At 37.3% G+C, this 26,308-nt stretch overlaps 1 protein-coding gene across 1 annotated transcript in view; it reads left to right on the top strand.

Moving 5' to 3' along the window:
• UTRN (utrophin) overlaps positions 1 to 26,308 on the top strand; it is a 499,864-nt gene that overhangs the window by 332,293 nt on the left and 141,263 nt on the right. The window contains exons 53-54 of the mRNA XM_060168281.1: positions 11,556 to 11,728; positions 24,602 to 24,758. Of these exons, the coding sequence (XP_060024264.1) occupies positions 11,556 to 11,728; positions 24,602 to 24,758 (330 nt within the window). The remainder of the gene's footprint in view (positions 1 to 11,555; positions 11,729 to 24,601; positions 24,759 to 26,308) is intronic.

Raw genomic sequence — 26,308 nt, 5'->3', positions numbered from 1 at the left:
AGTTTCTCTTATTAAGTTTTATTTTGGAAACAAGTATATTCCCCACATGAAAACAGTCAATGAGATTAAGAAAAAAGCAACTTTCCTTCAAAAGGATTTTCCCCATCCACTTTACTGTCAAAACCTTTTTAGAAATAATACAATTGACCACACATGTTTTGTTTGATGATTTGTATTGTTCTGTGGACCCAGCCCTTTTTATTTTCTTGGGTGGGCTCCAAAGTGGAATATGGATCCTGTGATCATTCAGGATTGAGATAATTTGAGAGATACTGTACTGCAGTTTGGGGCGGGGAGGCCTCCAGGAAGTGGGAGTGAGCTTCACTTTAAACTGTGTGTGAGGGGTGGTGGAAGGGAGGATGCTGATTAAAATAATAAACAACTGTTGGAAAGAGAAGTGGATTACCACACTCCTGTCAGATCGGCGAGCCAAAGCTGATGAGGCGCCCTCCCTGCCGCAAACTCTGCAAAGGGGACCATGAGACCTACTGCTTAAACTTTTCTCCCGGTGGCTAGAACAGCTTTTTAAATAACTTAGCTCTGTTGCACTGACACAGCATCCCTTAGGCATAGCTTGATTTAGGGAAATGGATTGAAACTAGCTTGGTGGTTACCATAGCAACGCAGGCTGCCAGTGTCTGGGAGAGTGCAAGCCGGTGGTCTCTTGTCCCATGTTTGGGTGTTTCTTCAGACAAGAGTGCCCTCCTTGCTGTTCGAACTCTACATAAGTCATGCTTTTTGAAAACTGGCTCCTTACCCAGGATTTTTTTTTTCTTTTTCTTCTTGAAACTAGTCTGAATGGAGGAAGTTGGTAATACTTGGCTCTTTTTTTTTCTTCTTTTTTTTTTTTTTTTGCCTTCTCTCATGCAAGTTTCCAGGATATAGCTTCTTTTTTGCTTTGTGTAATTGAGAACAAACTCTAAGCTTGGGGCCCAGGAGAGAACAGTTGTGGGCTGCAGGTCATTAGTGAGGTGAACAGAGGGGAATCCTGGGCTTTCCAGAGAAAAAGGAGACCATGCCAGCCTCGTGGAACGCGGCTACCAGAGAACATACAAGCAGGTCTATTCCTTGCGAACTCTGAAGTCCATGAAATCCTGGACCCACGGTGGGGTGGCTAAAATGTCCCAGCACAAGCTGCTGCTGCTCATGGACCATAGCTCAAGGGCAAGGCTTGTAAAGGATTTTACAAAGGATTTTAAAGTATAGCCAGAAAAGATACGGTTTTTAGAAGTTAAACGCTGTTGTCTGAAGGAAGTTTGCCGGAAAGATGTAGGCTTCAAGGGCTACTGGACGATGATTGGTCTGAACTTCAGCTTACGGGAATTGCTGACAAAATTTGAAAAGGTATGCAGAAAGCAGACTTCATCAATGTACTTTTTTCTTTCTTCCTTTTCTTGTCTTTTTTTTTTTTTACTATGCATTTAGATGGCGGATAGTCTATTGATTCTGATTATTTAATATAACTTCTAAGGCATTTGATTTGATATCCTCTTAAAAAAATTTTGTTTCAACTAAAGATCAAGTTAGCAATCTTTCCTTTGGTCAGGAGGGCTTCTCATGATGCCTGTCAGTTTTAGAATTTCACATCAGAAGAGATCCTTTGTACTCAAGTCGGCTGGTAATTTAATTGAAAGTTATTTTGGAAAAAAACAAAAAACATAAAAACAACCAGCAACAACACTGGGTTTTCATGCCAAAGTCTGACTTCATCAGGCCTGGGTTCTGTTTTCCATACCCCTCAGGTTTATCTCCCTGCAGTGGCCGAGCACTGACTCTCCCAGCCTCCTTTCTGAAGATTCAGTTCTGAGAGTCAGCAGAGGATGCCTCATAGTGACAATGGCACATCTGACCTCAGACTTCTCCTCTTTCTTTCTGGTTCTGTCTGTCTTAGATGTAGAGTGCTTGTGTGCACTGTGGAGTTTTAATGCTTGGATCATTATTTTTGCATTTAGTTCTTTTTTCCATGGGAAAGTTCTTGGCACACTCCAGGACTGAGTCTAGCCCGCCAAAGGCTACCTTACATTTACAGTTAAACAAAACAAAACCTCCATGTGCTGCTCATGGGCTTCTGCCTTCCATAGCCTTTGGATGCCAAACACCTATATTCTTTCAACTTCCCATCTTTAAAGAAAAGGAAAGGGATGAAGTACTCTCTGTGCATAAATCAGTTACTTATCATTATTGTTAAAGATGTACTCTGTGGCTGTCACCACGAATACCCTGTGGTTCATTGCAAGTATAAATATAAGCAAGACTGTACTGAGTCATTTACAGAATAATGCGCTTTTTCTTACAAAACCACAATTGCCCCGGGGAAAAAGGCGTAAACCGTGTCACTTGAAAAGTTTGAAAGCTTTTCCAAAACAATTGCAGTGATTGCTTGCCTCCTGATGGTAGAAACAGTGCAGTGGGAAGAGGGTGGAGAAAGAAGAATTCGCTTCTCCTGGTTGAATGCTCCCTGCTACCCGGTTCTCTCCCCGCACCCCAACTGTCATAGTAAGGACTGTAACACAGGGTTCACTTTGACCTCTCCCTTTAATATGTTATTAAGCACCTACATTCCTGAGGGTAAAGGGTGGTTCCTGGTCAACTTGCTCACCGTTTAGAAGGGGTGGAGGAGGTTAGAGAAACTTTCTTTATGGCAGCTGGTAACAGCAGGTGACAAACTTTATGACCGGTCTGTTAGCTTGGTTTGTATAGATTTGTCTGTTTCTTCCTAAAAAGGTATATAGGGCATACGTTACATGAATAATTCATTACTTAGACCCCCTGAGAGGCCGTAATTGTGGTCAATATCTGGCCTTTTGTATTGTAATTGCTGCTATTAGTCTTGAAAGCCTAGGTCAGATACCAGAGGTTAGTAACCTGCCTCAGCTTTTTGGCTATTTTCTTGACGAAGTTACCAGTTCTGGTCATATTAGTTTCCTCCTTTATTTCCTAAACCTTAGTATCAGCATATTTCTTATTTTTTCTTTTAGTAGTTAAATTGACAGTAAAAGAAGCCTACAGGCCTAGTCCTGTCAAAAGCTTGATTTGGGATTTTTTTTTTTTTGAGACAAAGGGCAAATTCAGAGAAACAATCTTGCTGCCATTCACAGTCTGAAGTTCTCCATACATGTTTATTTTTGTGTTAGACGCCTTTATAAAAATCAATGTGAAAGTTAATCTCCTTGCCATATTTCATTTGTAGGAAGTTGTCATACATGAATGTATTTTTCTCCAACTCAATTTAAAAAAAAATCCTTTGTGTATTTTCACAAAAGCTGTCTCATATATTTAGCCTATGCTAAATATATGATTCATTGCCAGGAAAACTGTATTATGGAAAGGTACCACTACCTCACACCTCAAATACAACTACCTTCCCCCAACTCTGAAAGCAAAAATGCCGGTTCTAGGGAATGACCAAGGCTTACTGCTCCGATGCAAAAGCCACATGATACATTTGGAAGCTAACGGTCTTCCCATAGTCCCTTTATCTTCAGTTTCCTTAGTCTTATCTTTTCCTCAATATTAGTGATCTGCTTCTAGAGCAGATCACACGGTGATTTAACACTTGGTGATTTAACACTTTTCTTATCAGTAATTATAATAGTTCAAGCTGATGTTTAAGTTCCCAGAGCAAAAGGTGTTTTGCTGGATTACTGAAACCATTTCAGGCTTTAAGAAAACTAGCGTACAAGGTTGGGATAGTCGTGGGTCTTCCAATAATGTTAATCTGAAAAGTTGAAGACTGGTCAGATAACTGAAATTTCCAGATGACAGCAGACCTTCAGCATAACTTCAAGACAGAAGTTTGTTTGTGAGATAAATTGAAAGGGGATATCTAGTTGATAGTTTTTGAATTTTAAAGAAATCTAGTGGTTTGTGACTTATATTTGGGTATCTGTTCGTACAGGGATGTTTGGCATATCGTTGGGGTCTGTAATCTGGTTATCTAGTCCCAACATGTGTGATGCTAGAGTTGTGGTTTTCCAGCATTAGCAGGATGGGCAAATTGCACCTGGGACTCAGAGTTCCTGGGGATCCAGGGGGCCGGAAACATTCTCTACTGTTTCCTCAAGGTGACAGCTCACCAAGGATCAGGAAGCCCTGATTGAAGGGAACCACATGTTCCCCAGAGTGGTCTTAAAGAGGAGATTGAAACAGGAACTTCTCGCCAAGAGAGGATGACCTTACGGCAAAAGGTGCCAGGCAGCAAGCAGATCCTAGTTACCCGACCAGGTGATGAGGGGAGAGCGGTCTTCAGACTCACAGTTGACTTGACACAGAAAGCTGCCACCAAAATGCCTTTCTGAAATGCAGCCTATGAGTTGGTTTTAATGCCACCTTGATTTTAATGAATTGATTTTCTCCTTGAAAGTACTTCATAGTGGAAGTATCTGATGGACTCAGTGGCTGTTAATATATTGGTATACTTGGCCATCTGCACCGTGTACTGTCTGTTCCATTTATTTAGTAGTCACGGAGGATAGAATAATGGACAATTTTAGCTTAGTGACATTTTGAGTGACTGTTGCCTTTTATTAATTTATGCAGTTCTGCTACTAGATGATTAATGGTAATGGTAGTTCTCTAAGGGTGTGTGTGTGTGTGTGTGTGTGTGTGTGAGAGAGAGAGACAGAGAGACAGAGAGACAGAGAGAGAGAGAAAGACGGAGTCTGAGTAGCACCACTCTCTTGGTGAATCCTTTGGGAAAGATGCTTCCCATAGTGACAACACAGAGAGAAACCACTCAATGCTAAATTTCCTTTATGATATTGACATCCTTTAGGATGACCAATATTTAAAATTATAATTTGAAGCTATATTTTGCTGCTCAATTTGCAATATCTAATTTTTAAAAATTTTATCCTGGAAAGACACAGTCAACTTCCAATTTCAAGGTCTACTCTTGCTTTAATATTTAGTAAATATTTATGAAGTACACAGTATGTACCAGACACTGGGCTGAATTCAAGGATGGCGTGGATAATAGGGTAGACCTCCACTCTTTGAGTTTACAGCCTAGTAGGAGGATACAGACCTTAAACAAGTCTGTATTCTGTAAGCCTGTGACTGAGCAAAAGGAGGTAGCTGTAAGAGCGACAGGTAGACATAATCTAACCTGAGTGCAGTGAAGTTTCTCCTGGAGAAATGATATTTAAACTGGGACTTAAGATGACTTTAAAATTAAGGAAGGAACTGAGATTGTGGGCTTACATGTGGGAGATGTGCGTTGGGGAAGAAAATGAGAGCTTTCTGGGCAATAGGAACTGCTTTTTCACAGGTCAGAAGTTGAAGAGTTGGGTGCCCCAGAACTGTTGTTTAAAACATTTAAAATACAAAAACCTTTGACTGGGTTTTCAAACTTGTTCAGTTTCATTTATACAATCTGATTTTAGGAATTAGGGTGGGGCAATAGTTTGATGACTTGAAAATATTTGTTAATAACTGTTCTTAAACTCATGTTCATGTGCAGATCAAACCTGCTTATATAAAGTGCACCTCAGAAGGAAAGCCACTGTATTTTAACTCACTAGGATGTTAGTATGTTTTATTAACAACTGGTATAGAGTCAAGGATTTTGAACATTTTACTTTGTTGTGAAAAATATTTTTCTTAATAGCAGTGTTTGCTATGTTGGAATTGAAAATGTACTTTGTTTCTTTATTTTTTATCATTTCAAGTTGGCTTGTTCAAATTATCTTGAAAGTGCAGTTAATTGTAAATTTGTTCCACTTAGTAATTTAACTTTTTTTCTACTCTGTTGTCTAACATATATTTATAATCACAGATAATGGGAAAAGAACATTACTGGCATTGATTTCTTACTTTTTTTTGGTTTTTGGTTTTTTTTTTTGGTTGCGTTGAGTCTTGGTTGCTGCGCACGGGCTCTCTCTAGTTGCAGCGAGCGGAAGCTACTCTTCGTTGCGGTGCGCGGGCTTCTCATTGCAGTGGCTTCTCTTGTTGCAGAGCACGGGCTCTAGGCACGTGAGCTTCAGTAGTTGTGGCATGCGGGCTCAGTAGTTGTGGCTCGTGGGCTCTAGAGCGCAGAATCAGTAGTTGTGGCGCACGGGCTTAGTTACTCTGGAGCATGTGGGATCTTCCCGGACCAGGGCTCGAACCCGTGTTCCCTGCATTGGCAGGAGGATTCTTAACCACTGCACCACCAGGGAAGTCCGATTTCTTACTTTTTAAATGCTGCTGTCGACCAGGTGATACCACTCTTTTATCTGTCAAAATGTGATTCCATAATTATTAATAGAGTGGTTAAAATTTATGAGATTAGTTGTTGAAAGAAAATATAATTTATAAATAATTAATTGAATAATTTGTTGACATCAGCAAGTTAATTGTAATAATTGATTAGTTAATTGCAATCACTCACTGTCCCAGAAGTCTCACAAACTGTCTCAAAGCATATTTACATAGCACGTAATGACCTTTGAGGATATTATTAGGTTGTATTTTTTTTAGGTGATACCTAACTATTTTTTAAAAGGTATGATCCCTCATTTTCTAAACCTGAAACTCAGGCAGTGATCCTACTGAGCTCTTGACAATCAATCCTAAACTGTCTCTGAATTCCGGTTTCACTTTTGAAAGGAACAGTGGATTTCTTTTCCCCTAATGGTTAACTTTGTTGATTTAGCCTGAGCCTTGGGATATAGTTGGGAAGTTGTTGCTAACCTCACTTCTTCACCTTCAGAAAAGGGGTCAGGATTCCTTCAGAGAAAACACTTCTGTGGCCATGTAGGGTTAGGTAAATATGCCGTGCAAAAATAAACCAAAACGATGTCAGCAAGGCCCAAAGAGGATGAATCTATTCTAATACCAACTTAGTTGTTGAAGACTTCTTAGTGGTACTATTCTAAATCTCTGTTTCTTATAGGAGAGTTCAAACAGTTCTGTTTATAATAATCTAAGGAAATTTTTTTTGGGGGGGTGGTTCGCGGGCCTCTCACTGTTGTGGCCTCTCCCGCTGCGGAGCACAGGCTCCGGATGTGCAGGCTCAGCGGCCATGGCTCACGGGCCCAGCCGCTCTGCGGCATGTGGGATCTTCCCGGACCGGGGCACGAACCCGTGTCCCCTGCATCGGCAGGCGGACTCTCAGCCACTGCGCCACCAGGGAAGCCCTAAGGAATTATTTTTGCTTACACAGCTGCAGCCACTACTTGATTATAGAACATTATAAAGAAATAAAATGTATGTGATTTACATTATAAAGCATTTGCATATAATATCTCTATGGGTTGTATCATTGAAGAAATGTCCAGTTAGGGCAAAACTGGTATTAAAATATCAATTATTAAATAAGTAAATGAATAAATGTTTTGCTTTATTTGCTTTATTTGCTTTATTTGCTTTATTTGCAGTTTATTTTGACCTGGGTAGTGGGTGTTGTATAAAAAAAGACTAATTGTTGATCAGTGAACCTCTGTGAGCTTTTGTAGCTGTCTTCTGCAAGGTTCTTCTGAAAGTGTGCATCTTAGGCTTTTGATGGTATTTTACTTAGAGAAAAATACGTAGTCTCTTTATTCTAACCCCTAGCTTTTCTTAACCTTCTACATTATGCTTACATTGTTTGAAAGTACACTGCAAGGCTTTCGAGTGAATTCTTAAAGTATTTCTTCTGTTTTCAAATGTTAGTTTAGCTGCTTGAATACTTTGCTGGGATCCCTCTTTGCACATGACTGCCTTATGTTAAATGGTTGGAAGAGCATTTCTTTGTGCTTCTAGATGGATTACATTCCCATAACTAATTATCAATAACCGTTTTGTGCTTTAATGTTTATTTAATGGTCAGAAAGTCTTCCAGGTGACAGAGGTAAGCATTAGTAGGGCAAGTCTCCCAGCTGGGCAATGGGAGTTAACCTTCTTTCATAGAACTTTAATTTATTTTAGCATTTGATGTTACATCAGGGTCAGGATCTGACAGACTTCCATGCTGGCATCTTGATTTTAAAACCAGTGCGTCGTTCCACAGGGATCTATGAAGGAGCATGATTCATTAACTGCGGGTAATTCTAAATTTCCAGCAAAGAGCTTAGGCAAGGCTTTGCAGTGCAGGCTTCTAAATAATAATTTCTCCCTGTTAAATTTTTTGAACGAAGAGATTAAACAAAATGATTACTACATTTCCTTCTAATTATTTGTCTGATTTCTCTTGGCATTACAGTGGCTAATATGCCAGTCTGTCAAGATGAACTTATTCATACACTCATTTATGCAATTTTGCATCCATCTATGTATCTGTCTATCCATATACATCTATTTTTCATTAGACTTACTCTGTGTAACAGAGACTCTGAAGGATACAGAAGAAATATTAAGATGATTTTCTGTCTTTAGGAGCTCTTGATATATTTGGCCAAATAAATATGCCACCAAATGTTAAATTAAAAGAACAACGTATGCTGATTTCCTTTTCTTTGATCGTTTTCTGGTTGTTGATTTTCTTCCTAATTTTTGATGAGGCTCCTGTGTGGAAGGGTTTTCCACATATTGAAACTTATGTTGCAACATGAATATATGATTCTGGTGGTGCTCTTAACCAAAATGTTATGGAAGTACTTACGATCATTGACTGGGCCAGTGATGCAGTTCTGTTTTACTCCATCTGTCATTGTGGCCGGATTGGAACAGGCATCACCTGATCTGAAGTGAAGAGGCAAATGTGCTTCGTGCTTTTGGTATCCAAATTTCTTCATGCTGTGGAATGCTCCTGTGAAACTGAGGAAACTATTTATGAATCTTGATGTGCTTCTGTCTTTCTATGTCTCTTGAATATGAAAAGAAGCAAATACGTCAGGCTGCTACAGGAAGTTGTGGTTTGAAGTTGCCTTGTGATTTTAGGTGTGGTCCACTGGTAATGATGTTTAGGAACCTGCACAGGAAATTAGAGGCCAAATTCTCCTTGACAATACAGAGCAAAGGGAGGCCTTGCTTATTTACTCTGTCACTGAGCTTTTTGAGAAAGATGGCTATCATACATCTTTACAGCCAAAGTTTAAAACGGGGCTTTTGATATATGTCTTTGGAGGTCTTAAAATGCATCTCAGGACACAAAAATAAAACAGTTCTATTCTAAAGAATAGGACTGTGTTGTTCAGGAGATGTCATCAAAGAATCTTTCAGCAAAAGTTTCCTTTTCTTTTTCTTTTTTACTGAGAATTTCTATTTGAAACCTCGCAAGTTCAATTTATAACCAGATTGCCATTTATATGCCTACTGTTGCCCAGCCTGAGAACCTTGAATTGGTATCTGGCTGTGTTTCCCTGCTTCCCCATCAGTGTCTGCTGTGTACTCTCTGAGATGGAGGTGCTAGTAAAGTGCAGAAGAGTCAACAATGTTGAGTTTTTGTTCAGTGGTTAACCCTAATTCTGGGTGTACTCAGATTACACTTTGCAGGGAGACCTGATTTGGCTTTGTTGTTAGATAACCCAGAGACCAATGGGCTTGCAAATTTAGAGCATAAATTTTGCAGAAGCCGTCCATCAGACTTTGTGTTCACCTCTCCCATCTCTCAAATATGACCCTATTAATGTCATCTTAGATGTCACAAATCTTCCCAGAAATTATAATACAGCAGTTCTGCCCCATAACCTCGTGTGATACCTTTTTACCATGCTGGTTGGAGTAGTGAGTTGTACAAGGCTTTTCCATGTGTCGTGGTTTGTGTAGGTCTGTAGATACTTGAAGAACAGTCACTTCAACGCTGGCCACTAAGCCTTGGTTCTTAATGGAATACATGGATTGCTTATCAGGAGTAAGTTCTAAATTAATAATAGCATTCTGAGTATTCGAAGAATTTCTGTTTAAATTTTTACCCTGCCCATTTAGAGTTGGAGAAACTAAAGAAGAATGATGATTATAAAGGAAAATTGAAGATGAGAAGTGTAACAAAATTATACTGTTTGGGTTTGCTCTTCTTTTACTAATTCTGATTCATTACCAGAAATATAATTTTTATTTCTGCAATATGTTGCCTTAATATTCCTTACCAATTAATGCCATGGAGACTCACCCGACACCTTCATGGCCCCTTCTGGTGTCTGCTTTTCTGTTTGTAAGTTCATACTCAGTTGTTGGATGATAGTGGCTGTCACACTAGAGTTAGCTACACATCCCATTTATTCATGAAGAAAAGGTGATTGCCAAATTAATATAGAAAATTGTGTTAACAACCTTATAACAGGAGAGAACTAAACAATTGATAAGACCCTCTGTATTTTAAAGTTTAAATTTGTTGTATTTGTTTAATTACAAAAAGAGACCCTGTTTTTTATAGAAACTTGGAAACTCAGAGAAGTGTAAAGAAGAAAACTAAAATCACCTTTAATCCTCTTATACGGAGATCGCACTATTTTGATTTATTTCTTATAGTCTTCTAATGTATGTGTGTGCAATGATTTACAAATACATAGGCTAATTTAAACACCTACTTTAAAAATTAAATTAACATCACAATATATAGTTTTTTATCCTCCATTTTAAAACCTAATAATAAGCTAACATTAATGTATATTACGAAAGTTTTTACTTTTTTATTTTAAAAACAATCAATGTGATAAATGTGTTTATACATAAATCTTCGTGGGATAGGTAATTTCAACAGTTTTAAGGCTTTTGATACAAATTGCCAAAATGCTTCCTCAGAGTCTGAACCAATTTTTATTATTAATTTATAATAATTCTTATTTTACTTAAACTACACTCAAATTTACTTTTTTTTTTTTTTTTTTTTTTTTGCGGTACACGGGCCTCTCACTGTTGTGACCTCTCCCGTTGCGGAGCACAGGCTCCAGACGCGCAGACTCAGCAGCCATGGCTCACAGGCCCAGCTGCTCCGCGCCATGTGGGATCTTCCTAGAGCGGACACAAACCCATGTGCCCTGCATCGACAGGCGGACTCTCAACCACTGTGCCGCCAGGGAAGCCCTCAAATTTACTTTATAGAAGTGAACAAAATATTTTCCTTTTCAACAGGAGAAATATTATTTTGTCATTATTTTTTATTTGTTAATGAGGATAAACATTTTTATGAGAATGCTTTTTTAAATTTTAGAAATAAATTTTATTAGATTAAAAGGCCGAACTATTAGTAAGTTTGTCTAAATGTAAAAAGAAAGTTTAATTATGTAATATCTTAGTGACCTCTGTAAAACTTCATATTTTGAGGGAAGTTTTGCCTATGTGGAAAGGGGAGAAAGGATTTATTTGGGTATTAAGCAAAGTTGAGTGATCTGGCAGCCACAGTCGTACAAAATTTCAAAAATTTCTCATTGAACATCTAACTAGCTGATACATGAAATTTAGATTATAATATTGATACATTCTGTTTTTAAGAATGGGGGAAATCAGTGTCTTATTAAAGATTTAAAAACTATTATTTTCAATGTAGAAATTGTGAAAACACTTAAATTTGTTATCATTTAAGCTAAAATTAACTATTTTGCTTTTAAAAAACTCATTTGTGGAATATGAAAAAAGCAAAGTTTGTATAGCAATCCCAAGTAATGTTGACACTAATACCTAATATTTGCGTTATCTCTTTGCCTTTTTCTGTTCAGGACATCCAGGCAGAAATTGATGCCCACAGTGACATATTTAAAAGCCTTGATGGAAACAGGCAGAAGATGGTAAAAGCTTTGGGAAATTCTGAAGAGGCTACTATGCTTCAGCATCGACTGGATGATATGAACCAAAGATGGAACGACTTAAAAGCAAAATCTGCCAGTATCAGGTCAGCATTGTCAGTATCAAAATAAAAATAATGGGGGAGGAGGATTTTCATGATTTTTGTATATCAGGAAGAGAACAGGAAGCCTTACCAGCATGCTACTTCTTCAGAAATAGTTTAAGATTTAAATGCAAAGATACTTTTTTTTAAAGTTACAGTTTTAGCTCCATTTATGTGCAGTGCCCTCTGTCAACTGTTCCTGACTAGTCACAAATTTGCATATCATATTTTAAACCTAATAATACTAATGATTTTACCAATACCTGCTAGTTGTTGAGTGTTTACCTTAACCAAGTATTGTGTTAGGATCTCTACAAACATTTCTTTATTTAGTATTCAAAAAATCCTAGTGAGGTGAATAGTAAAATCCTTTCTTACATGAGGTGACAGAGGCTTAATGAATATAAAGAACTTGACAAGATATTGAGCTAACAAGTACCACACAAGGATTTGAATCTAGATCTTTCTGACTCTTGGCAATGAACATGTTTTGCTTCGTCAAGCAATTTGTATGTCCAATTTGAAGATGTACTTTTAGAAATTAGATATCACTTATGGACACTAAAATGGATAACTGATGACTCATGTCTCCATTTGGAGAAAGTAAAAAGTAAATAAGGATGAATTTGAGGACCAGAATTTGACTAAGAAAGGACATTGAAAAAAGACCTACTGTGACAGCTATTAATATTATTAGTGGGAGTTAAGAACATTTTAGAATTATGTTTACTAGATGGTGGATAATACGTAATGGATATGAGTTTAGTGGAAACTGACTAAGAACATGAATGTTGGTAGAAAGACTTGGATCTTGCACCTAGGTCAGTTTCTTAAATCTTAAAGTTCAGAAACAGTATGATGTATTGAAAAATGTACAGCCTTAAACCAAATGGTCTTGAATTTGACTTGAATTTGACTTGGGCAAGTCACTTAGTCTCTCTGAGCCTTGGTTTTCTCATTTACAAAATCAAAATATAAATATTTAACCCACATGATTGCTGTGAAGATTGAATGGGGTAATCTGATAGTTCCTTAGTCTATGTAATTTCTGTCTAATGTAGCATCTAGTTTATTTTATCTTACATAAAGGGGTTCAGTGGATCTGCTTCAACTGGTTTCTGCATTTTATAGACTACTTCATGGAGAGCAGAAATCTTTTGCGGATTATTTACTGTGAATGAATGTTAAAAAAATTTTCCTTCTGAAGAGAAATCCTGAAAGGCTTTTATTCTTCTGGGGCTCATAAAGGGATATTTGCACTTCTTTTTACACGTAAAGAAGGGGGTAATGTAGCATGACTATGGAAACCTCTGTGTAAAGATCCTGTTGGACATTATCAAGCAACTACTCTTTTTTAGTTAGAGAGGAAAATTAGGGAGTATTGTATAGTGAGAGAATATACTTGTGATTGCTTAAAATTGAATTTTCAATTGGCCAGACCCCATTGGGTTTCACCTTTCTGTTCCCCATAAATATAAATAGATAAAAAGATTTAAAGTGTTAACATAGTAGAAAACATTCACTGAGGTTCTAACAAACCCAACTAGTGTAACAAGCTAAAAGCCACAGGCCTGGCCCTGGTGAAGACTGTGTACATGGTGCTGGAATTTTGAGAGTCTGGAGGATGAGTTCTTCAGGAAGGAGAATTTAATGAAGACAAAAAAAATCTTTGACCTTTCCTGGCCTTTATTGCCTAAGCCTGTCAAGTCACATTTTTTTTTTTCTAACCTGGAAAGAAAGAACTCATAAGCTATAGTTGGAATATTATCTAATAAATAATGTTATTTTTAGAAGATGGGGGAATAAGCTTTTGCCAATGGGCTTCTGGATCAAGACAAATCATACATTCCAGTAAAATGTGTTAGTAATGTGATAACAAATTAAAATAATTTTTAGCCTCATTACTCATTTCTGGAGATTCAAGCATTTAATAAGAACTTACTTCTAGGTTTAAGGCATTGTGAATCATAAATAAGATATGGCCCCTACCCCTAGGGGGTTCACAGTTCTCTTCAGGCTAAGATGGGTCCAAAGGAGGAAGTGGTAACTTTCACTTCAGATGATCATCAAAGGCTTCATGAAAGAGATGATAACTAAGCTGAGCCTTGAAAGGTGTATAGTTTTCCCCAGATGGACTGGATGAGGATTGGAGAAAGATATCTAAGCAGGAGGCCAGAAATAACACTGTGTGTTCATGGAGCAGTTAAGAAGTTCAGTCTGACTGAGAATAGAATTTGCTGATGATGTAGAGGGGAAAGACTGTGACTAGAGAAAAAGGTGAGGAGGGAGGTAAGACACAAATCATGGAACACCTGTGTGTACCATGCTCCATTCCACTGGTAATGGAATTTGAAAAGTTTTAGGTGGCATGATTAGACTTAAGCTTTGGAAATATCCCTCCCACACAATTATGGAGAGTGCATTATTAGATGAGAAAAGTTCTAAAGACAAGGAGAGCTGTGAAGAGACCCTTTCAGAGAAATACCCAAGAGTGGAATTGCTGGATCGTATGATAGTTCTATTTTTAATTTTTTGAGGTACCGTTAAACTGTTTTCCATAGTCGCTGCACCGTTTTACATTCCCACCAACAGTGCACAAGGGTTCCCTTTTCTCCATGTCCTCACCAACACTTGTTATTTCTTGTCTTTTTGACCATAGCTATTCTGAAAGTTGTGAGGTGATGTCTCATTGTGGATTTGATTTGCATTTTCCTGATGATTTTCCTCTATGTTGAGCATATTTTCATGTGTCTGTTGGACATCTGTATGTCTTCTTTCAAAAAATGCCTATCAGGTTCTCTGCCTATTTTTAAATCAGATTGTTTGTTTTTGTATTGAGTTGTGTGAGTTCTTTATATATTTGGGGTATTAACCCCTTATGGGACATATCATAGGCAAATATCTTTTCCCATTCAGTAGATTACCTTTCCATTTTGTTGATGGTTTCCTTCTCTGTGCAAAAATTTTTTAGTTTGATTAGATCCCATTCCTTTATTTTTGCTTTTGTTGCCTTTGCCTAAGGAGACAAATGCAATATATATATATATATATATATATATATATATATATATATATATATATATATATATTGCTAAGACCAACAAAGAGTGTACTGCATAGATGTTTTCTTCTAGGAGTTTTATGTTTTCAGGTCTTACATTTAAGTCTTTAATCCATTTTGAGTTTATTTTTGTATACGGTGTGAGAAAATGGTCTAGTTTCATTTTTTCACTTGTAGCTGTCCAGTTTTCCCAACACTACTTATTGAAGAGACTGTCTTTTCCCCATTGTGTAGTCTTCCCTCTTTTGTTGTAGATTTAATTGACCATATGTGCATGGGCTTATCTCTGGGCTGTCTATCCTGTTCCATTCATCTATGCTTCTGTTTCTGTGCCAGCACCATACTATTTTGATTACAGTCACTTTGGGTATTGAGACAAAGAAAATGAAAACGCTGCTTTGAAAAGATATATGCACCCCAGTGTTCATAGCACCATTATTTACAATAGCCATGACATGGAAACAGTCTGCAACTGTTCATCAACAGTTGAATGCATAAAGAAGATTTTTATATATATATATATATATATATACATACACACACATACAATGGAATATTTATATATATGCATATATATGTGTATATATATGTGTGTGTATATACATATATATACATATATATATATATATAAAAAATGGAATATTAGCCATAAAAAAAAGAATGACATTTTACCATTTGTGACAGCATGGATGGACCTGGAGGGTATTATACTTACTGAAATAAGTAAGACAAAGACAAATACTGTATGTTTTCACTTACATGTGGAATCTAGAAAATTAAACAATTAAGCAAATATAACAAAACAGAAACAGACTCACAGATACAGAGAACAAACTAGCGGTTACCAGAGGGGAGTGGGGGAGGGGCAACATAGGTGAAGGGAATTAAGGTATAAAACAAATAAGTTTCAAGGATGCAATGTACAGAACAGGGAATATAGTCAATATTTTATAATAACTGTATGGAGTGTAATCAATAAAAATATTGAATTACTATGTTGTACACCCGACACTAATGTTATATGTCAATCATATCGCAATTAAAAAAATGATAAAATGGTTTATTATTCTTAGTAGTGGACCCTCATATAGTAAGCACACCTCAGAGAGAAGTGGTACAGGATGCATTTAATACTCTGGAGCTAGACTGCCTAGTAAGTTTAAACACTAGTTTTGTTCCTTGGCAGCTGTGACACTGCGGGGAGGTTACTTGGCCAATATGTATTTCCTCCTGTGCAAAACAGGGATAATAGGAGTAACTTCCTCATAGAGTCATCATGAATAGTTGATTTAATTAGCCTTTATAAAGTACCTAAAACAGTGGCACATGGTAAGCACTAAATAATTGTTAACTATTATTATTACTCTCATTGATTACCATTATGTTTGGAACTAATTAGTTCAGAAGACATAGAAATTCTCCCTGCCCCGTCTTGTTTCTTAGTCACTAATATTGGGAATTTCTGAGAAGGTCCCCAACAAGTAGCATCCCTCTTTCTTGGCTGGATTCAGAAGAAATAGGAAACAAAAGTAAGGACAAGTGAGAACAACAGTGTCATGTTAATTACTGACAGAGGCTAGGCTGGAGGAGGTGCTTAGAGTAAGAGCTAAATGGGGCTCTTAACCGGACTCCAGAAGTAGGCAGAATTCCCAGCAGTCACTGGACAATGTGGCCTCCCATGTGGGAAACCCTGCATGGAAGAGTAGAAAAGAACTCAGTCTCTGCAGACTTGTTCTCAGAAGGCAAGAGTGAGCTGAGGTAAGTAGATCAAGTTATTCCCCAAATCTACAAATCAGATTCCTCACTCTACCTCTACAGGGACAGAGAGAGTGAAAGGGTGGAGAAGAGGCCAGGAATGTACTTAGTGAGAAAACCCCTTCCCAAGGAGCTGGGGTGTGGAGGTGTTCTCATTAACAAAAACGTGAAGTAACTTCCCCCACAGCCAGCTGCCTCCTTCAGTCCTTACTGAAAATGTTGCTTGCTGAGTGCACTATGAATTCCTGTTCCTCTGTTCTTTCCTCTCATTCCTTTAAAGTATAGTCTACACTTGCACTGGCTTCTATTGTGAAAAAATTCTCCTATGTCTTTAATATTTGTTTAAACTCTCTCCCATCACTCTTCTTTATAATTGAAAGTTGACTGTCCCCTTAATTGCCTGCTTTACTTGAAACACTCTTTAATAGAGTTCAGTTTTCCCATTTTCCTCACCTGGCAGTCAACAGGAACATTCTGAATATTTAACAACTACTATGGACACCAAGTAGAATGCTAGCCATAAACTCCCAGTATGGCGCCAGCAGACAGTGGCTGAACAGCAGCCCTGCGCACAGGGAAAGTTGGCAGCCTCACTGCTATTTCTTAAGCATTGCTTCTCCATCTCTCAACAGCTTGTCGTTAGAAGTGGATACATCTATTATTTTACCCTCTCATCATCTTATTCCTGCTTCCTCCTGATGTATAGGACACTCTTCTACTTTACTCATTGATTTGAGCTTCTGACTTCCTTTTTACTCTGCATCTTTTCCTCACTTATCATCCTTGGTGTCGACATTTCTACTGATAACTCTGTATATTTTGACTTCTCAGTTTCTTCTTACTTTATCTCTAAATGCTTTTATCCCTATTTTGTTTCTAAGCCCCATAGATCTGCCCAGGCCTAGGACTTAGTTGACATCCCATGTTATCTTGGCATCTCTGGGATGAGCAATCTCAGGAGACCAGGGGCAAATTGTTTTCAGAGCACACATTTTATTTTTTTACATCCCACCTGGCCATGCACATCTGAGTGCCATTGATTTTGCCATGTTAGTTGAAGAAGAGCCCTCTGTTTTAGCAAATCAGGATTGTTTAGAACATCATCAGTAAAACAACTCTCCTTCACATTAAAGTTATGGATTTTATGAAGAGGACCTTCTTTCATTAGCTTCATATGTACCAGGACCACCTATATACTATCCCCTAACTTTGCAGTTTTATTCTGTATATATAATTTGTCTACAATATTCTAACTAGATTGTTTAAAAATGCACATGCTCTAATATTTTCAACTGAGGAATTCCTAGCTTTCTTTTTATTTTTCCTTCATCTTCCCGAACCTACACACCTTTCTCCTTATCTTTAGTTGCTTAAACCCTTCCACTTTTCAGACTTCATCAACCCCATCTACCCAGCTTGGATTTCATTATAAACCATTTCAGTAATGTCAGGACCTTGAAATTCCTCTCCCCCTTGAAATTCCTGTCTGCTTTTCCAATTGCTGATGCTCTGATAATCATACCCTCCCTATCCCCTGATCTAAATTCTGGGCTTCCTAGTGTTGCACTGGAAAGTGAAAAATGATAACATTTCTTCAACTGAGACTTGACAGTTTCTACTTAGAATTGCTATTGCAATTCTGAATGATTTTCTATCATAATCACCACTATCCCTAATTTTTAAAGATTTCGATTCCTCATTGGCTCCCAAAACCTCTCAAAATCTCCTTTTCTGCATGCAGCCTTGCTTCATTCTTTTCTGAGAATAAGGCCATCAGATAGATGTCCCTTCTGTGCATTCTGTATTTCAAATTGTGCTTTCATTGTGCTAAAATCAGTATTGTCATGGCCGGGAATATTTGCTGCAATTTATCATCATTTTTAGAAAAGAGACTATCTATCTGTCAAAGATCATAATAACAGCTAATATTTACTGAACATTCACTGTGTCTACGTGAAATGCTTGATGTTACCTCCATTGACCACGGCATGATCATTGGAACTACGGAATTACATGTGACTCAGAGCCTTGGGTTAATATCTTAAGTACTATTTTCCAGTCTTTTCGGTTAACTTTTTTATTTTTTATTTATCTATATTTTGGTGTGTGTTGGGTCTTAGTTGCAGCACGCAGGATTTTCGTTGAGGCTTGTGGGATCTTTCGCTGTGGCACGTGGGCTTCTCTCTAGTTGTGGCGTGCAGGCTCTGTAGTTGTGGCGCAAGGGTTCCAGAGCACACAGGCTGTCTCGTTAAGGTGCGTGAGCTCAGTAGCTGTGGCGCACGGGCTTAGTTGCCCCGCGGCATGTGGGATCCCAGTTCCCTGACCAGGGATCGAACCTCTGTCCCCTGCATTGGAAGGCCGATTCTTTACTGCTGGACCACCAGGGAAGTCCCTTTTTGGATAACTTTGATCACACTTTTAAAATACAGAAATCTAATTTACCAGCTATTCTTTTGCAATCAAAAAACAATACATACAAGTCTGTATTCCACTTAGATCGATATACGCAAAGATAGTGATTTGAAACCTGAGCTAGAAGATAGGTTCTTAGGAACTTTTAACAATGTTTTTTACTCCCTGGAAAAATGTGAATTGGAAATTACTAATAAATTCAGTAATGTGAAGGCCATGGCTTAAACTTATATGTTAAATTTGTATAATTTAGGATTATGTTAATTAAATATCCACTTATCAGCTTAATGTTTAATATGTTAATGTTTAATATGGATCCTTATTAACTTACGGTTTCAAAGGCCAGTGAAATTCTCAAATCTAATGAAAACAGGGTTCAAAGATAAAATTCTATCTTCCCTTTCTTTTATGAGCCTCTTGAAGATTCAGAGCACCTTTTTAGAGGCCCTTAGAGGAGATTAACCTTTAACATCATCATTACATCTAACGTTATCACACTTTTACAATGTCATTGACACCACTTTTAACTTTAGGTAGTTGATTTTGCTAACCATATTGTAAAACTTCTAAAATTTTTTTTCTCAGATCTCATAGAGGAAAATTCTGCAGCTTTCCTTCTTGTTTTCCTCTGGCTCAGTGCTTTTCAGTAGAACTTTCTACAATGATGGAAATGTTCCGTATCTGCACTGTTCGGTACAGTAACCACTAGCCATATGTGGCATGTTGAGCAGTTGAAATGTGGCTAGTGCAACTGGTGAACTGAATTTCCTATTTTACTTATTTTAGTTAACTGAAGCTTTAAATTGAAATAGGCACATATTGCTGGTGGCTACAATATTGGAAGCACAGCTTTGGTGTTCTTTTCAGAACAGACTGAATTCTGAGGACTCTACTTTTTTCTCCTAGTCAGTCTTAATTCCTTTTCTGGGAGCAGAAATAATCCCCTTTTAATGTTACTGGTTATTCTTGCACTAATGAAGGTATTTTCTTTCACTATAACTCAATTTGTAACCTATGGGTATTACCATAAAAATAAAAGTTTCTTTGTAGTAAGAATGCCAACATGGGTATTTAATTCTGTGCATTTCTTCCTTACACAATAGGGGATAGTATATCTTTACTCCTCTTAATTTGAGTCATCAAATTCTTCGGCAGACATACCACTTTTCAAATGTATCTTTACTTGTCTACAAATATACCTGGCAGTTTCTATCTGCCCTCTTAAGTGCTGTCCATGATGAGAGCAACATAGTGGAAAGAGATTAGAATTTAGTGTGGATTCCAGATTCTCACCATGGCTTCCTGAGCAAGTTCTTCCTTCTCTGAGCTGTGGTTGCCTCAGAGAGTTGTTGTGAGGTTTCCTATCTCAGAGTATATTTGGTTTACTTGTCTTCCCCCTAACTTGACCCTAGAACCTTCTATTTCTGAACCAGTGTAATGCCTGATATCAGAGTGGGTGCTCCATCGATGTTTGACTTTATTGAAAAACTGTATTTTATTTTAATAAGTGTTCCTCTTACTCATTCACACTATTTGCTCTCTTTTTTTGTATCTGTACTTTGGGAGAAGGGATAAAAACTTCTTTGAAGAAACATGAAAGGTAGAGGCTTTTGGTGATTTAAAATAGATATTAATATTAATACATAGTTTTCTCCGTAGTTGCTTTTCTACAATATTTAAATGATGAGGTGCCATTTTTATGGATGTTTATGTTCAAAAAGTTTTCATATTATAGTTTTAAAAATAACTGGTCATTTAAAAATGTTTAGAGAGTTGTAAAATAGATGACTCAATCTAAAAAGAATTAACTTGTGTGAAGCATTTTCTGAAGTAGACATCACCCTGAGTTGCTAATACATGCAATGAAAGTATCTATTGCTTTGCACATGTCAGGTACCCAAAGAATGAACTGAAGCAGATGAGAGGATAATAAAGTCTCTTATCCAAAATGTGAGTGCCCACAGATATGTGTTAGATAAAGAAACGTTTTAAGTGAAGATTCTGAAAGCATGATTGATGACTGCTTAACTGTAATCTTGGGGAAATATAAGCCTCAGAATGTTTCAAGTAAAACTGAAAAAGTACAACTATACCAAACACAAATGTAAGGTTTCTTTTTGCAAAGCATTCAACCCAGTGCCCAAGAAAAGGCTTTCATCTTGAAAGATGAAAGAATTAAATTGAAACTAGGACACTGAAGGCTACTACAGAAGCATGCTTTTATTTGGGCATATGGTAGTAATCCACCAAACACATATTTATAATCTATCAGAGAATAACCAGAACAGATTTTCCCAGAGATTCTGTCACATCAGTTTGCTTTTTACTATGGAAAAAGAAAGATATAGAGAAGCACATAGACCAATGTTATCTTTTTTATTTCGAAGTCCCTTTAGTATCTCGCTGAAAAGAGTATTGCCTTCATCTTTATAAATAGTTCTTCAATGCTGAATGCCATAGATTTCAATGATCAATTTCATTATTTCTGTGGAGTCAAAAAGTAAACTGCATTGGAAAAGACATTATCATGTTCTTCAATACAATGAGTGTGTAAATAGATGTCATAGGAATGTAATGTCTGGTTTGGTTATTGATTAAAGAGTTAAACTATAGACATTGAAGATGCAGGATCAAATAATCTGAAATAAGAGGTCAGGGTGTGTGCATAAGTGTTTTGCACACAAAGACACTCAAGCACTTCTTGATTGACTAAAGACTTCTGATTTCTAGCTGTTATTTATTTATCAATATTCATTATTTTTAAATATTTTATTTATTTATTTATTTATTGGCTGCGTTGGGTCTTTGTTGCTGCGCGTGTACTTTTCTCTAGTTGCGGCGAGTGGGGTCTACTCTTCATTGCGGTGTGCAGGCTTTTCATTGTGGTGGCTTCTCTTGTTGCAGAGCACAGGCTCTAGGGGTGCAGGCTTCAGTAGTTGTGGCGCACGGGCTCAGTAGTTGTGCTCGCGGGCTCTAGACCGCAGGCTCAGTAGTTGTGGTGCACAGGCTTAGTTGCTGCACGGCATGCGGGATCTTCCCAGACCAGGGGTCGAACCCATGTCCCCTGCATTGGCAGGTGGATTCTTAACCACTGCGCCACCTGGGAAGCCCAGTATTTATTTTTTGGATTTAAAAATACTGGAAAGAAATTGCACCAACTCAGTCAACTATACTGAGGACAAAATGCTTTGTAACTGGAAGAGAGAATTTTCAGTTAATATACTTGAAATTATTTAGTTCTGTTCTTTGCCAAGTAAAAGTATTGTTTATCAGGGACATATTTGGCCTAAAATTAATCAGTATGAACACAGAAAAGCTGGCCCTCAAACAGAATCAGGATCTCATTAAAGCATTTGTAATGTGAGGTTAATCATAGCACCTGTAGAATGAACAGAAAAGACTGTAAGTACAAGAGAATAAAATAGAATTTCAAATTATAATTATGATACCTCAAACTTTTTTCTGTACTCCTTTTTCTTTTTCTTTTCTTTTCTTGTGGTACGCGGGCCTCTCACTGTTGTGGCCTCTTCTGTTGCGGAGCACAGGCTCTGGACGCGCAGGCTCAGCGGCCATGGCTCACGGGCCCAGCCGCTCCGCGGCATGTGTGATCTTCCCGGACCGGGGCACGAACCCGTGTCCCCTGCATCAGCAGGCGGACTCTCAACCACTGCGCCACCAGGGAAGCCCCTGTACTCCTAACTTTTTTTATTTGCGGTACGCGGGCCTCTCACTGTTGTGGCCTCTCCCGTTGCGGAGCAGAGGCTCCGGACGCTTAGGCTCAGCAGCCATGGCTCACGGGCCTAGCCGCTCCACGGCATGTGGGATCTTCCCGAACCAGGGCACGAACCCATAACTCCTGCATCGGCAGGCGGACTCTCAACCACTGCGCCACTAGGGAAGCCCACATGGTGTATTTTATTGATATGCAGAACTCCCATTTTTTTCTTTTAGCCAGGAATATTGGCTGATAGACTATGGTCATTGTTTTAGGAATTAGAGATGAACTAAAGATCAGAGATACATAGTTGTTCTTCTGGGAAACATTATGAACTTTTAAACAAGACTTATGATATTGTTGAATATCCACTGCTGGGAATACCACCTAATGTGATCAGTGGGGAAATATTTGTTTGAATGAACTATAGCAGAGCTATTAGCTTTGAGACAAAGATTCAAGTAGGTCAGATGTCGAAAAAGGAAATTACTGATAGGTCTGAGGGGCAGTAGTCGCTGTGCTTGGTTGATTTGTTTCATATCACTCAGTAAAGGAGCAATTTTGTGGAAGTGGGGATCATAAGCCAATGTTAAGGTGAACGTTGTGGTATGAGAGGATGTGAAACATGGTCAACAGAGATTTCTTGTACCTGGGGTTGCCCCAAATGAGTCATCTTTTGCTATCATAAATCTTTAGTCTTTGGAAGCTGTTGTGTAACAAGGCTTATGTCTGTCTCCATCAGCCTTGCCCCTTTCATTCTGAAAGATTATGGATAGTCAAGACAATTCCATTTCATGCAGTTTAGCATGTAAGTCCACATTTATGGTCTGTCCACTGGGGTGATGCAAGATTGAGGAAACACTGATTCCTTGAGTCTCTCGAGTTGTTTTTGACTTACTTATCTTCTTAAATCCAACTCATGTGGTGTGGGCTTGAGGCAGGGCTTTCTCCATGGCTTTGGGCTTTCTCCAAGGATCTAGCAGGAGCAACTAGCAAATTTGTCTCTTATTTACTTTTCTGTTTTCAAAGGCTTTATTCTTATTGAAGGCTTCATCACATAAAAAATATTTTTCCTAAACATAGTTCCCTAATTATGAAGTTCATAATTTAAGAACCTGAAGGTACTTTTCTGTGCTAAAAACAGAAATTATTATTGAAACAAAGACCTCATCTTTGAATCCGAGTATAAAGTACTGCAGTGATTTCTGCTCAGTTGTTTTCTATTCATAACATTTGTCACTGGACATCAGTCAGCCATAAGCCAAATAGTGTTCTGTCCAAGTAATCCTTTATTGTTTTTCAACTTTTTGAGATAAATGTTGGTGATGTTCTGCTTTCAGTAATTTATTTGAATACAAGAGAAATCAAGACATTAGTAATTTTCCCCCCTCAAATTAGCTTTTTTGGAAGGAAAAATCATACGAGCCTGTTGCATATACTCAATTAGTACAAAAATATATGAAAATTAAGCGTTTATGGTGTTCTCAGTAGTAACTGCATCTGGTGTGTATCTTTCTAAAAATTTTATATGCGTATGATTTCTTCTCTATCCGTCTCTTTGTATATATAGATGAAATGAGAAAAAAGTTACATTTGAATGTGCATATATACTATACATAAACTACTGAAACTTGCTTAAATAATTTTGCATTATATCATGGACATTCTTCTTGAGAGCCTCATATTGATGCCTTTGTGGTGTGGAGGTGTATGTTTTAACTTTTGCCAGATATTACCAACATATCCTTAATATTCTAGCTTATTCGAAATAACTGTTTCTTACAGGAAGTATATATTCTTTTTACAAAGTTTCAGCCTCCTTCTTAGACGTGAGCATTAGTTGGTTGTACATGATTATTAGGCTAAAGGAAGGTACATAGTTTTTTGGATCCGTTTCAAATGTCTAAATGTGGTCAGCATTATCTTTTCACAGGGCTCATTTGGAGGCCAGTGCTGAGAAGTGGAACAGGTTGCTGACGTCTTTAGAAGAACTGATCAAATGGCTGAATATGAAAGATGAAGAGCTTAGAAAACAAATGCCTATTGGAGGGGATGTCCCAGCCTTACAACTCCAGTATGATCATTGTAAAGTAAGTTGATCACATACGGTGGGTTCCTTTTTTTCATTCATTTTGATTTTGGTGAAGTAAGTACTCAAAATAAAATAAATATGTGAGTGGAACCAATTATGACAGGTTTTTTTCCTCCTCTGTTCCTAATTATCAGTATTTAGGCATTTTATTCAAATCGCATGCATCGCTCCCTTTTTATTCAAATTAAGTTTTCTCTTCATATTTAACTGAAGGTTTTTTCAAACGTTGCAGGTATCTAAAGCACTATATTGCTTTTAGCTGATCATGAAATTTATCTATTTCTAATAGATTTTAAAATAATATATTGGGGGAAATTTTACTGTAAGTTAATCTTAAATTCAGAAGTTATAGAGTCATAAAGAATTATATACTATCTTGTTTTATTAAATGAAAGTAGAAAAAATAAGGACTTGTAGTAGTAAGAAAATAGAATAGATAGTAATCTGAAAGCAAATGAAGACCGTTGTATTTAAGATCATTCTATGGGTTTTGGGGGGTTTTTGTCTGAACTTAGACCCTTTTTTGTCACATTTTTATTCTGCTCAAATATCTATCTCTATGCAAATTTGTACTTTTACTCTGAAAAGCAGATATACTGAAGTTATCAACTGACATGTTAATTCTTATAACCTTGTAGTATTTAAATTCTTTGCCTCATTAACTTTGCATTCATTTATATAATGTATCTTCATACCCATTTTCTCATATATCACCTTATTTTGTTATATTTTTTCCTCTTCACATGCAACGCAAGTTCTTATTCTAAATCTGTACATTTTAATGTATTGTTAGAACTCTGTTCTCATTTAAAAAATGACAAATGCTAACACATGCTTCTTCTAAAGGAAGACATCCTCTATATTATAAGTTCCTTCAATACAGAATGATAAGACCTTGAAATTTATCTTATTTTTAAGGCTTGTGACCAGGTTATTCAAGTTACCATTTGGATAAATTTTCTCTTTGTACTTGAAAAGAGAATATGATAGAGAAATAGCTCTAAGATTAAAATAAAAAAGGAAGACACTGTTGGTATGTAATATGCAAAAAATGATGATAGAAGATTTAAAATTACTGATTTAAGGAAATCAATTTCTCCTTACTTTTTTCAGTTTTCCCTTCTATTAATTATTATATACCCTTTTGGAGGATTCAGGTATTAGTGATGAAGTAGAATAATACAAAGCTCTTCTAATAGAAGTGCTTTGTTAAGGAATAAAATGTGCTTGTGACCATATGCTACCATTTTGATTAAAACTGAAATCTTGAGGTAGGAAATGATCGTCCACTTCTAGCTTTAACAAGTGAAGTGCACATCGACATTTCCAGCATGTGCTGGCCATGTTCTAACTCCTGCTCCCACCAAGGTTACCCTGTTTTAGATTGTGTTTTGTTCTGTCTTAGGGTGCAGTTGCTCTGCTTCAGCCCTCTGGACCCAGGCAGTTAGATAATAAAGATAATATTGATAATGATGCTGATGATAGTGTCAGTTCGTTCATTCAGCAAGTATCTGAGTGCCTAATATGCATCAGGCACTATTCTAGGCA

Source organism: Lagenorhynchus albirostris, chromosome 12 (genome assembly GCF_949774975.1).
Source record: "Lagenorhynchus albirostris chromosome 12, mLagAlb1.1, whole genome shotgun sequence".
NCBI lineage: Eukaryota > Metazoa > Chordata > Mammalia > Artiodactyla > Delphinidae > Lagenorhynchus > Lagenorhynchus albirostris.
This window is presented reverse-complemented; position numbering and strand designations above follow the sequence as displayed.